The 15,345-nt window shown below is 39.6% G+C and overlaps 1 protein-coding gene across 3 annotated transcripts in view; it reads right to left on the minus strand.

The window, feature by feature from the left end:
* Positions 1 to 15,345, minus strand: part of Itch (itchy E3 ubiquitin protein ligase) — a 120,721-nt gene that overhangs the window by 14,593 nt on the left and 90,783 nt on the right. For all 3 annotated transcript variants that reach the window (XM_021182181.3, XM_021182162.3, XM_021182171.3), the window contains 7 exons: positions 11,738 to 11,866; positions 8,768 to 8,840; positions 7,480 to 7,551; positions 5,505 to 5,593; positions 2,653 to 2,812; positions 1,830 to 1,963; positions 1,369 to 1,509 (listed from right to left, as the gene is read on the minus strand). In XM_021182181.3, the coding sequence (XP_021037840.1) occupies positions 1,369 to 1,509; positions 1,830 to 1,963; positions 2,653 to 2,812; positions 5,505 to 5,593; positions 7,480 to 7,551; positions 8,768 to 8,840; positions 11,738 to 11,866 (798 nt within the window). The remainder of the gene's footprint in view (positions 1 to 1,368; positions 1,510 to 1,829; positions 1,964 to 2,652; positions 2,813 to 5,504; positions 5,594 to 7,479; positions 7,552 to 8,767; positions 8,841 to 11,737; positions 11,867 to 15,345) is intronic.

Consider the following 15,345-nt stretch of genomic DNA (forward strand, 5'->3'; position numbering starts at 1 on the left):
AGTTCTTGACAATAACTAGCCCAACAATAGGAGCGCATATATACACAAGACAGACCACATACTGGCTTATAATATAAGTTTCAAAACAAAATTACATTTCAAAGACATTCTCTGACCACAAAACTATAAGTTAGAAAAATAAGAGAAAACAAAGCAATTAGGTGAAGTTGGTTGATTGGCATATTAAGACCTGACTTTTGTTTTTCATCTAGTTCATCACGTATGGCTCCCTCTGCCCCTAGTTCAGCAAGGGCCCTCTGAGCTGTGTGTTTTATTTAGGCGTATAGCTCAGACCTGCCTTGAATCTGCTTTGTAGCCAAAGATGACCTTGACCCCCATCCCTCTTTGTAGCCAAAGATGACCTTGACCCCCATCCCTCTGCCTAACAGGTGTTACCTCAGGTTAAGCCACAATGCCTGAGGCAAATTACACCACGTTGAAAACAGAAAAGAACCAAGTTTTACAAATATATCTTAAAATCTTAAGTGGCTGATTATTCACCATCAATTAGTAACTGGTTACAGTAATTGGTGATAAAACTGTGCTCTCTTAGTGTTGAAAGGAAGGTCCAGCACAGGCCCAGGGATTTCTAGGCTTAGCTGCAGTGGGCTAGCAGGAAGGTGAGTGAGCACTGGGAAGGTACGAATGAATAAAGCATAGACCGCAACAACTCTTTTACTCATAAGCTTTTACTACTTCTACAGTACTGCCCATAAAAACGTATACATTTCAGGTTCTCTTTTCAACAGCTGTTGCATGGTGCAGTGTTACAAAACTGCTAAGTAAAAGAGGACCTCCATTCCAGGAGAGAGGTTCCCGCCTTTCATCCCTACACACAAGCAGAAGCAGGACAGGCTCTGTGAGTTCACGACCACACTGATACATATAACAAACTCGGACTGCCAGGGCTACACAGAACCTATCTCAAGATATGTAAATAAATAAATTAGTTAAATTAAATGATTCACCATGACTTCCTACCTTTAAAATCCAAATTTAGGCTAACACTAGTAATAAGTGTTTACATAAAAAGTGTTTTATTACCATAAAACAAACACATTTTAAAAATGCCACCCTTTACCATTATTAGACAATTATTAACAAAAATGCTAAATGCTGTCAAAAGAAACATTGTCTTTTCTTCTAAAAAAGCTGAGTACTTCTTTTATCTGTATCTAGGTTGTACACACTGTGCTCCTGAGTGCCCAGAGGACTGAGAAGTGCTGGATCCCCAGAGAGCAGCTGCAATTGCAGAGGGCTGCAGGCCACCTAACGTGGGTGCTGGGAACTGCGCTCAAGTGTTCTGCACTGCTGAGCTGCTGAGCCACACTCCCTTACACACACACTTTTAGGGACACTGCTTCTTACCTGATGTATTCCTCCTTGTTTTCTTCTGTCACAAGAATATTACCACCATTGGGTTTCAAATCATGACTCTTAATTTCACCTAGAATTTCTTTATCAACTGAGAAGTACATTTCCAAACCACATTCTTCGATATTGTTTTCTCTGTACAAATGAAATTAGCACTATTTGTTATATGTACAATTCAATCATAACTCAAATGTTAATTAAATTCAAATTCTGAGTTTAAGCAATAAGCCTTAAATTATAACATCTAATTCAAACAAGCTGGATTATAATCATGTTACTACCTAAGACCTTGGATGCAATTCTATAAAATGTATCAGACTGAACACTGAAAAAGGTTTGACATACATATCCTTTAAATGCAACAACACAGTGGCATGCCTATGGTATGGACGAACTTACAAGCAGCACATAGAGCACAGACTACTGTATTTTAATAAATGTATAGAGAAACTTACTTAACCCAGATGAGCGAATTATAAAATTCTGGATCAATAGATTCTAAATCCTTAAGTCCAACTGGTTTATTCAGGATACGTTTATAGAATGGTAAAGAAAATCCAGTATCTATGAATTTCCCATGAAACAGAGCCTATACAGGAAGGAAGCAATACCACTTGAGATAACTGCATAAAAGACATTAAACACCAAAATATTAGATAAAATCTCCATTCAAAAAAAAAATGTCGAGGCTGGGCATGGTGGCCCAAAACTTTAAAGGCAGCACTCCAAGGCCAAGGTAGACAGATCTCTATGAACTGAAAGCCAAACCTGGTCTACACAGTGATAGCCAAGCCAGCTAAGGCTATATATAAAGTGTATGAAGTGAGACACTGCCTCAAAAAACAAAACAAGCAAGCAGGCAAACAAATCTCTCTCTCTGTCTCTCTTTCTCTCTCTCTCACACACACACACACACCCCTACCTACCTACCCACCAACACCTGATGGAGACCTCACTTTCCCTAAACGTCTCTAGCTGGAACAGTGGCACAGTAGTTAAGAGTTAACTGGCTATTCTTGCAGAAGATCCTGGTACATTCTCAGCACCCACATAAGATCACTACCGTCTAAACCTCCAGACCCAGAGGATGTCAAACCTTCCTCCAGGCTCCACAGACACCAGGCACACACATGGTGCACAGATATATAGGCAGGCAAAACACTCAAACAGGTAAGTAAATAAAATAAGGAGAAAAATTTGTCACATGATCTGTTATAATACTTACACAAAAATTTAGTACTGCTGAATTAGTAAACACAGTTTTGTACTTGTACTTACCATGGCAATAAATCTGCCAATAAAACGAAAGTATTTCAGGTGGTCTGGATTGATGTAAGAAGCGGGGTTTATCTGCAGGCAGTAGTTATCCTTCCCTGCATATTCAAACAGGCAATACATTGGGTTCAACACTTCATGTGACAAAAGAAAGAACCATTCTCTGAAATCAAAAGAAAACTTAGGATGAAAAATTTTGTAGGTAACCATGTCAACAAATCACAGAGCAGTGTTACAGAGCTGTCAGGAGCCGCTCACATCAACTAAGATGGTTTTCTAGTTGCTTGTTGAGTTTTCTTGGTTCTGTTCAAACTCACATTATGTTACATAGGATATTTATATACTCTTAAATTTCAAATAGTCTAATATATCATTAGTCTTAAAGACCCTTACTTGATTGCCAACTAAAATTCTTCTATTCATAATCATAATATGCACCCTAATTTTAGAGATATTAAAATGTGGAAATGGTTTGAGTGGGTAGAATTTTATACACAGGCAAGTTTAAAATTCACTACTGGGCCAGGTAATTACAGGGGTTGAATGGCAACTACTATTCTACCTTCAACTAAGATCCATAGTGTACTTAAGGACAGCCACCATGCCAGACATCTCATTGTCACAGAGGAAGCACTTACTAGAGCCACTCGATTATTAGAAAAATGCCCTGAAAAGCTTATTTTATGTGTGGTCTGTCTATCTTCCTGCATGTGCATGTGTTTGTGCACGCAGCTTACAACTGCCTTTAATTCTTATCCAAGAGATCTAATGCCATCTTCTGAACTCTTAGCACTGCATAACCACCCTCCACCCCAACACACACACATTAATTACAAACAACAAACCCTTTGTTGTTGTTGTTTTCGAGACAGGGTTTCTCTGTGCAGCCCTGGCTATGCAGGAACTCATTTTGTACCAGGCTGGCCTTGAACTCAGAGCTTCGCCTGCCTCTGCCTCCTGAGTGCTGGGATTATAGGTGTGCACCACCACCTCTCCCTTACAAGTAAAACCTTAAATAAGATTTAAAAACAAAAAGCTAGTAACTGGTGAGATGTACTCAGCAGTTAGTAAGCACACAAATATTCTGTTTCTGAACTAACTCATTAATAAACAGTATTTCAGCCGGGCATGGTGGTATATACCTTTATTCCCAGTACTTAGGCAGAGGCCAGAAGATCTCTGTGAGTTCAAGGGTAGCCAGGTCTATGTAATTTGTTCCAGGATACCCAGGGCTATGCAGAGAGACACTGTCTTGACAGACAGACAGAGAGACAGAGAGACAGACAGACAGACAGTATTTCGGAAGCTAGAGAAATGGGTCAGTGGCTAACAGCAAAGGCTGCTCAGAGGACCTAGGCTAAGTTTCCTAGCACCCACATGGTGGCTCACAACTATTTATAACTCCAGTCCCAGGAGATCCAAGATCTTTGGTTCCACAGCACCATGCACACATGTGGTGCATATACATACACACAGGCAAAACATACATACATATAAACAAAAATAAATATTAAAAAAAGCCAAACAAACCCTCAGAGGCTGGAAAGATAGCTCATGGTCAAGAGCACTTGTTAGAAGGACCTGAGTTTGGTCTCTGCACCCCCATGGTGCCTCACAGAGAACCAGCACCCTCTTCTGGCCTTCAAGGGCATAAGGCATACACATACATGCAGGCAAAATAATCATTCACAAAAAATAATGTAGATAAATCTAAAGAAGTTTAAAACACAAAACCCAAACTAAGTATTTCTACTCTTCCTAATAATTCTACAGGTAGATATTTGCTCAAAATAATAAAATATTCAAATTCAGTCTTTCCTTCAAAATTCTTGCCCTTCCACCCTGTTACTACTTGGTAATTTACTATTTTATTGAATAAAGGGTCTCATATAGTCCAGGCTGGCCTCAAATGCCCTCAGTAGCCCAAGCTAGCCTTGAACTGGTCCTACCTCTACCTCCCAAGTGTTGGTTGGGATAGGTCATGTGCCACCATACCCAGCTTTAACTTTTATTACCTATTCATTTTTAAAATACTTGGTTTTCCTTGTATTTTTACTTATTATCGTTGTAGCAATGCTAAATGTGAGTATGTGCAGGTGCAGGTGCACATAGGTATGTGTGGGTCATGGCGCACAAAGGCCACAGTGTGCATATGGAGGTTCCATGCACATTTCATTTCACTTTCGGAATTGTTTTTTTTTTTCCTTCTGTAGGTTTTGGGAACTACACTAAAGTTGTCAGGACTGTGTGGAAACCACTTTTACCCACTGAGCCATCTGTGGCCCTAGTATAAAATTTTAAACTAATGTAATCCTGTCATGCAATAAGCAAAGCTATATCTTGCTCAAGGATGTCTAGTTTGAACAAATACTCCAAAATGAATGAAGCAGAACAGAGATCTTTAACTCTCTTTTTCATAGCACTCTATTCTCAATGCTAAGTTAATCCTAGGTACTGCTAACTAGCAGAACACTATCGAGGAAGAAATGACTTGGTTACCACAGGGCTTTAGGTAATCCATGGAGCAGATAGGAGCTGGCTGACACTAGTTACTGTTGAGAAAATGAAAACGTTGCATTTGCACTGAGTGACTCTCTGAACTGAATCTGTAAGATTCTCTACCACAGGGTTATTCTGAGGACCAAGTGAGTGATGCAGGTGTAATGGACTTAACAGTTTTTAGGAAATAGGTGCTGAGTTAATGTTTGCTGGAATTTTGTAGTTCCAGCATTATAAAACTATAATAGTTTCCTAATTTCACTTTCCTGAAACGTAATATTGAGAAAATACTGCAAACAAAGTGTAATGACACCTTGGAGGAAAGAGCTAAGTTCTGAGTATTCATAGATCACTACCTGGCTACACCTCCATAGTCTAAGCCTTCTTCTCCTGGGAAGATCACCCACAGACGTCTTCTCAGATCTTGCGGGCTGAAGCTCATGATCTGCAAAACAACAAAGCAGAGAGAGCTGTGACTGCAGCCGTGGAGACATCACCACCACCTCCCACTTGCTCCACTGTAGGTGACTTAGGTCCATATGAAACAGTGCTCACAGTTAGCTCACGTTGCATATAAAGAAATATGACAGTAAAGTTTCATACATTTACTCTAAGCATCTATATTTTTATATACTTTATACCCCTCTATATGAAACTTATGAAATCGTTCTAGCAATTGTGTAGTTAGAAAACTCTAGGCAGATCAGAGACGAGCTGATTTTCTCCCTGCTACCAGCCAGGTAGGGAAGAGCAGTAGTGCTGATTAGGTTTGGTTTTTGTTTCAGTCAGAAGATATAGATAAAAAGCTAACTGACTAACAGTGGCTACGGAGAGAACTCACGTACCTATGGAAATCTATACATTATATAGAAAACTACTACTTTGCTTCCTACAGAGCTATAGTACATAGGTCAATTTGTTTCACCCACAGTAAAACTATTTAATTATGTCCCCACACCACAGGGGCCTGGAGAGGGATAGTTTGATATAATTAATACCTGTACTTTATCAAGTGATAAGAATAAACTGTTAACACTTAAGTACCCAAAGAGGATTAAGTTCTCTCAGTTCCCGAGGAAACAGAAACAGATTCACCACTTTCAGGAGTTCACGGGCTACTCAAACAGCCAGCATCCAGGTGTAACAAAAAGCCCAATGGCTTTGACTGCTGTGCATGGTTATGATAAATACCCTACAAGTACCATAAGCTAGGCACTCAGCTACACACTTGAGAGACGTCACTAGGCTACCATTAGTTTGAACAATTCTCTTTAACAAGTGATAATGTAAAGGGACTTTTTTCTTCTGAACTTTACACCATAAACAGCTGTACTATGCTAATTAAAAACATCATTTAAAGCAATTTTATCCAGCACCTATGAAGAAAATCTGTTGCTAACCTTTAAATTACATCTTATTTTCATATTAGACTAATTACCTTTAAGCAATCATGTTTTCTCTTATATTATAACTGTCCATTTATTTGGTGGATGCCAAAACTAAGATGAGAGTTTTAAATGTTTTAGAACATAAACCTGTCTGCAAAAGTCTTTCAGTTGTATGAGCAAAAAAATAAAGAGCTTGTTTAATCATGGTTTGCATCTTGTCACTATAGCTACCTGCGAGTTATATATAGTCAAAACAAAACAAAACAAACTAAAAGCTTCAAAAGACAGTGATAACTCAGTGACAAGAGAGTAATCATGAGAGACGATGAGAAATGTGTAAGGGTGTGCTGGAAAGATGGCTCAGCGGTTAAGAGCACTGACTGCTCTCCCAAAGGTCCTGAGTTTAATTCCCAGCAACCACGTGGTGGCTCACAACCATCTGTAACGGGATCTGATGCCCTCTTCTGGTGTGTCTGAAGACAGCTACAGTGTACTTACATATAACAATAAATAAATCAAGAAGGAAGAGGATGATGATGATGATAATAATAATAATAATAATAATAATAAATGTGTACGGGCTGGGCTGAGAAGGGGCCGAGTTACCTGACATCAAGCCATGGGTATAAACAGTCAACCTCCAAATCCTCCTCCCTGGTCTTTTATGTTAATAACTGAGGTTACATTAGAAACAGAACAAAACTCGTCCTAAAGTGAAGCAGCCTGCTAGGACCAGTGATTCTGGTCTCTTTCCCTTCTGCATTCAGTTTGGTGCTCCTGAAACTATTGCAATGCAATATCTGTGTTTTCTGATCACTTTAGGTGACCCCTGTGACAGGGTCATTTGACAACGCCCCCAAAGATTGAGAGCCATTGTTATAAACTATTGTGATGATGCCACGAGTACCAGAAAGTAAACATTACTGAGTAAAGTGCATATTACCTGCTGAAAGGAATCCTCAAACAATGTTTTTCTTGTCACTGTGATCTTTATATGCTGTGGCATGGCCAGTTGCTGAAATGTAAGAACAATTTAAGTCAACTCTCACCATTAAATGGCCTAGCAACAAAACTAAAAAGAAAGTTTTACATCTTTGCTAATAAAACCAGATTTTGAATATGAATTGAAACCCATGATTGATAACACCTTTGTCAGCATTCACAATGCTTCTTTGAGATATGAGGAAGATTAGATCTCATATGTAAAGTGCTTATGTAATGACTCAAATAAGTCTTTGATTTTCAAATTTTAATTCAGAATTATGTTTCCCAGTTAATTATAAGAATTTGAATTTAATGGGCTGGTGAGATGGCTCAGTGGTTAAGAGCACCGACTGTTCTTCTGAAGGTCCCGAGTTCAAATCCCAGCAACCACATGGTGGCTCACAACCATCCGTAACGAAATCTGATGCCCTCTTCTGGAGTGTCTGAAGACAGCTACAGTGTACTTACATATAATAAATAAATAAATAAATAATAAATAAATCTAAAAAAAATTAAAAAAAAAAAAAGAATTTGAATTTAAGTCCTTAACATAATACTTTAATGCATTCATTTCGAGTCCATACAGACAACATTATAACATTAGTCATTTATTTAGATATCATGGAAGGAAATATATATATACACACATACATATATTCACACTCATCAAAGACTAGATGTGGAGTTACGCATGGGGCACACACTTATACTCACAGCACTCAGGAGGCTAAGGCAGGAGGATTTTGAGTTCAGACTAATACGGGCTGTTTAGACTGTTCTGTCTCAAAAATCAAAAAAATAAAACACACATACACAGCCAGGCAGTGGTGGCACACTCTAATCCCAGCACTCATTTGTTAAAGACAGGTGGATCTCTGGGTTGGAGGCCAGCCTGGACTACATGGTGAGTTCCAGGACAGACAGGGCCACACAGAGAAACCCTGTTGGAAAAACAAAAAACAAAGCAAAACATAATCACACCCCTCCCCCCACACTAACATTTTGTTTCAAGACTTATATAACATGAAAATAATAGGTACTGAAGAAAAAAGTGACAATATTTCCTTATTCAAATGATTTCTAGCTTAATCTCTGGACAACCGAAGACATCGTTATCTAATGAATAAATATATTTCATTGTCCTAGAGACGGATGACTCCAATGCTTCACACTTTTTATGTTAATCCATATTTTCAGACTGCTATGTAACATAAGCAATGTAACAGAGACACAGAGCCAATACTAACCTGGCACCAGAACCGGAAATACTGAACTTTTGCCTTGAAGTCCCGCACATAGGCTATTTGGGGCCCATTGTCTCTGAAGAACAAAGATAGACATGACGCGTGCAACTGCTTGTACAAGAAATGCTAAAGGAAAGCAAAGAGGCCCTGCTTCCACCAACCACCCAGCACTGGACAACCACAAAAGCACCCACAGAGCATGTGTGTAATATTCTTTTTTGAATGTTTCCTAAGGGCTATTTCCAAATAATATCTTGTTAAAGCCATTGCTGAGGGTGCTTTTTTTTTTCTGTGCAGGTAAATCTAACAGAGCTGGATAAAAGAGTTCCTACAAAGGAATGTATGTCACCCTTCACAACAACGACTCTACCCTTTGTCCTTAAAGAGGCTCATGATCAACCATGGAATGTTACCTAGGACAGACATTTCCTAGTGTGACTATAGGTCTATCTAGTGACCTCTAACTACAAGTGCTGTGGGGGCTTCAAAAGAAGTCAATGTTTTGTTTGTTTGTTTGGTTTTTGGTTTTTGAGACAGGGTTTCTCTGTGAAGCCCTGGCTGTCCTGGAAGTCACTCTGTAGACCAGGCTGGCCTCCAACTCAGAAATCCGCCTGCCTCTGCCTCCCAAGTGCTGGGATTAAAGGCGTGCTCTACCGCGCCCGGCCAATTTTTTAAAAAAGCAAAGATACCAGTTTTTCTGTTCACTGTTTCAGTGTGGCCTTTCTCCAAATGACTAGCACAATGAGGATGGAAACCATGCAGGCAGTTTAAAACAGAATAATCCCAGATCAATGGAAGCCTCCATGTTGACTGTGTTTCAATAGAAGTACATCTGTCTGATTTTGAACCCTGCAATCCTGGAAACTTGACAAGTTCTAGTAGTTTTCTCTATATTCCTCACAATTTTTACTATATGATTTTCATCTGAGTAAAAGACAGGCAGCATTACTTCTTCCTCTCCAGCCTCTCTTCTATTTTTGGTTGTGAGCCTAGCCTTTAATGGCTGAGCCATCTCTCCAGCCCCTCTCCAGCCTCTCTTCTACTTCCTTTTCTCTTTACACTTGGTTGCCAACATAATACTGAATGGCAGCAATGATCATAACCATCTTTGATCTTTTGGAATAATTATTTCATCATTAAGCATGATGTTGGCTGAGTCTTTTGTTTGTATTCTTGTAGTACATTTCCAAGGCAGGTGAAAGTGGATCATAAAATTGCTTTACATTTCATCAAAAGCTTTTACTGAATGATATGACTTATTTTAAAAGATTCATTTATTTGTATGTACATGAGTCTTGGCCTGGACTGTATGTATGTCTGTGCACCATAAGAGGGCTGGAAGAGGACACCGGGAACTGAATTTATAGATGGCTGTTAGCTGCCAAAGAGATACCAAAAACTGAATTGGAATCCTCTCCAAGAGCAGCAATACTCTTTAACTCCTAAGGCGCCCACTCCAGATCATATGATTTTTTTTTTCCCTCTAGTCTGTTTCAATGGTGAGTTACACTGTTAGGTTTTTTTTTATTAAAGATTTATATATTATTATATCTAAGTACACTGTAGCTGTCTTCAGACACTCCAGAAGAGGGTGTCAGATCTCATTACAGATGGTTGTGAGCCACCATGTTGTTGCTGGGATTTGAACTCAGGCCCTTCAGAAGAGCAGTCAATGCTTTTAACTGCTGAGCCATCTCTCCAGCCCTACACTGTTAGTTTTAGTGTTATCTAGAGGATGGAGTGTGTGCCAGGGGAGGTCAGATGAGAGAACTCAGTCTCCTGGAGCTTGACTTACAGGTTATACAGTTATACAGGCATGCATTTTTATCTGGTCCAGATTACTATAAAATAATGTAGAGAAATATGCTATAATTGAATATAAGCTATTATTGTTGTAGGGCTTTCTGTTATATGTACCTAAACTTAATAACTAAAATAAATAATAACATTATCTACTTATAATTTACTTCTACATCTAGGTTATCTCTATAACTTTATTAGTGCCTATTTGGACTGATTTCTCAGTTTCTCCTGTAAACATACGTTTTTTAATTTGCAGAAGTATAAAACTCAATAAAATATTAGCAAAAGTATTTTAGCAGAATTAAAGAATTGATGTGTGAATCCTCCACACCATGTGGGATTTACAGTTAGAATATAAGATAGTTCAACATATGAAATCATGTATCAATATAACAACAAAGAGGGCTGGAGAGATGGCTCAGTGGTTAAGAACACTTACTGTTTTAGCAAACCAGAACTTGGATCTTGGCACATATGTTAGATGGTTTACAAAAGTCCGTGTATCTCGACTTCATCATCTTTCTGAGGCTTAACTTAATCTTGTGTTTGTTCATCATGATCTTAGGCTACATCTGGGCTGAGTGTATATAAAATACAGTCTAGCTTGTGCAAGTATATTCTGCAATGCTCACACAATGAGGCATTTCTCCTAACCTATTGAGTGAGTCATGCCAGTGTATAAGGGACTCCTAGGCTGACCATGCTGAGACAAAGCTTTGAAAACAGCAGAAGCAGAGGCAGGTAATCTCTCTAAGTTCAAGACCAGGATGGCCTAGAGAGTGAGTGCCATACCGCCAGGCTACAGAGCATATATAGTTCAAAAAGAAAAAACAACTCAATTTAAAAAATAAGCAAATGCTACATTGTGGTGGTGCATTTCTTCAATCCCAGAATATTAAAGGCATTGGAAGCAAAGGTAGGCAGATCTCTGAGTTCAAGGCTACTCTAGTTTACAGAGTGAGTTCTAGGTCAATCAGGGCTACAAGGTGAGAATCTCTTCCCTATCCCCAAGCAAAAACAAAACAAAACAAAAAACCAAAAACCACCAAGATTCAGTGTACAGTGCCTATGGGTCCACCTCCAGTACAACTTTGTCTTTATTAACTGAAATCTTTTGTGGAAATCCAAGAAATTAGCCGTGCTTTTGATTTATAATGTTTAGAAACTTACAAGGCTGATTTTCCTGTTCGTGGATCTATATAAGTAGTTGCTCTTCTATTGTGGTCCACAAAATACGGAATTCCATCCACTGTGAATCTCATTTCCCAGCCTTCTGGTAAGGGCTTTTCATTTAACTGACTACAAAATACAGAGGAAAACAAAAGATATTAAGACTTGCTTCTTTACCAAATACAGAAACTAAAAATACCCATAAATCTTTCAGAAAACATACATGGTCCTGTATTTTCAGGTGTATACTAGAGATCTCTAGCTGGACATCCTACAAACACATACATTAAAATTGTCATCAACAACATTCAAAATGAATCATCACAGAATTATTGGCCAAGTTCTCCCATCTGCTTAATAACTCACTTCAAACAGCCACAGCACCTGAGTTCACTCATGAGACCTTTGCAGCCTTGATACTCATCCCTTATCCTCGATTCCCACCCTGACTCTAGCTCTCTTCACCTGCACTGTCCAAGCAGCTGCCTGCATGGTTCTGCTGTTCCTGGTCCTCACCTGGGCTTACATACGATGCTGCCGACAGCGCTTACTCCTAAAACAGATTTCATCAGTCCAATTTCTCTTTTACCCTGAGATTTTATACACATGGCTATTGATCATTTTCCCAAACATGTCACAGCTGTCACAGGCCAAATGACATATTCCCCATTGACAAATTGTTTTCTCTGTTACAGCAACTTAAAAATTCTTTTTGAAATATCCTTCCCTACTTCCTCCGTTTATCTTTATACCTGCCCTGGAACTCTGGGCAGCCTTCTTTAACCTTCAGTTTCTTTATCCATAAAATGCAGGCAACAGCCAGGCATGGTAGCACACATTTTTGATCCCAGCACTGAGAAGGCAGAGGCAGGTGAACCTCTGAGTTCCAGGACAGCCTGGTCTACATAATGAATTCCAAAAACCCAAAAAACAAAAACAAAACTGGAGAAAACATATGGGCAGTAGTAACTGAACTAAGTGGGTTCTTTAAAAAACCGAGACGAGGATATCAAGTTCAGATGCACTGGAGAGAAGCCAGGCAGTGGTGCTGCCCACCTTTACTCCCAGAATTCAGGAGGCAGAAGCAGGCAGAATTCTGTGAGTTCCAGGCCAGCCTGGTGTACAGAGGGAGTTCCAAGACAACCAGGACTACACAGAGAAATTCTGTCTTGAAAAAAAGAGATGGACTGAGGAGAAGAGGAGGAGGAAGGAGGGGGATAGATAAGACCAAACACATTGCAGACATGAAATTCTCAAAAGATATATAAACATATTAAACAATCAAGACTATACTATAGAATAAGACTATCTGAGAAAATGAAGTAAACAAGTCTTCAAATGGTGAGTGTTAGCACTCTCATTACTACTGCAAGCATGATGACTCTATTCCCGTCTCTCCCAGGACTTCCTATGGACTGCTGGCACGGCATCATCATCCCTCAGGTTGTAGCTTGGCAAAACTTTCCACTCTGCAACTGTTAAGTGAGGGTTAGAGCCAAAAGTAGCTTATAAATCAACAGTGGTCGCTATAAACAACCTGTTACATGCCCAAATACTTGATGCATTTGCATAAATATTAAAATGAATTCTAGTAAACATAAGAATCTATTGTGGACATAAATGCTATCATATTTTTGGGTAAAATGAATGGAACTTTTATCCATGTGTTCAGTTCATTTATTTTTTTCTCTTTCTTTTGAGATAGGGTCTCATGTATGCTGGACTCATTATAGCACAGCCTTGAACTTCTGACCTTCCTGTCTCTATTTCTCTAGCACTGAAATTATAGGCATGACACCCACGGGGCTCTTATGGATCAAAACCAAGGTTCATGCACGCAAACACCATACCAACTAAGCTATATACATCCTCCCCTCCCATCCCTGGTTTTAAAGCCTCAAGTTTCCTATCTAATGGGCTTGGGATGAGGAAACATTGGAAATACTTAAGTTTACATCGCAAAATATAAAAAGTAGAGATTTGGAGGCATTTAACATCGTCACTATAGAGAAACACTACTAGTTTGGGCTGCTGTTTTCCTCAAATGTACAAAAAAGGACAAAGTGCTATATTCAGAAGTACACTTCCTTAAATTTATTTGACAAATTATTAAAATGTTAAGAATGTTTAATCCAAAATGACACGCATGGTATGGATATCAGCCATAAAGTACAAGGTAACCATGCTATAACCAACAGACCAAAAGGAAGGCCCAAGGGTGGATGGTTGAATTTTTCTCAGAAGGGGAAAGAAAATAGGTATAATGGTTGATACAGGGAGGGAACTAGGTGGGAGAGGGGATAGAGTGGGGAATCAGATATAGGGAGAGCAGGGGAGAATGGCAATTGGTGTGTGTGTGTGTGTGTGTGTGTGTGTGTGTGTGTGTGGTGAGGACAGATCTCAGAACATGCTAGAGACCTGGGATAGGGGCAGGCTCCAGGGGGGGTCTATGGGGCAGGGCGACTCTAGCTCAGACTCCTAGCAGTGGGGGATATGGGTAAGAAATGGCCACTTCCTGTACCAGGCAGGACTCCCAGTGGAAGGATAAGGACACCAACCTGCCCACAAAGTCAAAGATGTGTCCTGCCTACAAAATGTGCAAGGATAAAGATGGAACAGAGACTGAGGGAATGACTGCCCCAAATTGAGACCCATCCCACAGGCAAGAATCAGTCCCTGACACTATTAATGATACTCTGTTATGTTTGCAGACAGAAGCCTAGCTTAACTGTCCTCTGAGAGTCTCAACCCAGCAGCCAATGGAAAGAGATGCAGAGACCAATAGCTAAACATAAGATGGAGCTTGGGGAGTCTTATAAAAGAGTTGGGGAAAGGATTGAGGGACCCAAAGAGGACAGGGACACAACAGGAAGACCAACAGAGTAAACTAACCTGGATCCTTGGGTGCTCTCAGAGAATGAACCACCAACCAAAGAGCATGCATGGGTTGGACCTATGCACAGATGTAGCAGATGGGCAGCTAGGTGTCCATGCAGGCCCCCCAACAACAAGGAGCAGAGGCTGTCTCTGAATCTGTTGCCTGGCTGTTGTGGATTCTGTTCCTCTAACTGGGCTGCTTTGTCTGGCCTAAGTGGGAGAGGATTCACCTAGTCCTGCAGTGACTGGATGTGCTGGGGTGAGGTGGGGGAATAGGACGAGGGTGAGACCAAAAAGGAGCTCCTTCTTCTCAAAGGAGAAGGGGAGGGAGAAATGGGGGGGGGGAGAATTGGTGTGAGGGGGTACAGGGAGGAGAGGGGGAATGATATTGGGATGTACAGTGAATAATAAATTTAATAAAAAATTTTAAAAACAGTATTTAGTCATATTCATATAATTCAATAGAAATGTCAGTGAAGACTACAGAAATATAAAAGGATATTTCACTTCTATGGTGATTATAGTTGCTAGATAAGCTCAATAACCAGCTGTCTTTAAAACAAAATGAATTAGACTGGTAAACAATATTGATGAAGTATTCCATGATATTCAAATAATAGATTAATGCATTAAAGGGCATAAGCACCTCTTTTTAAGTGAAGTATTTTAAGTGAGTGAGCTAGACAGCCTTTGGTTATTTGTGATGTCTCATGAAATGATTGTTAAGATCT

This window comes from Mus caroli, unplaced genomic scaffold (assembly GCF_978045245.1).
Source record: "Mus caroli unplaced genomic scaffold, Mus_caroli_1 scaffold_2, whole genome shotgun sequence".
Classification (NCBI taxonomy): Eukaryota; Metazoa; Chordata; class Mammalia; order Rodentia; family Muridae; genus Mus; species Mus caroli.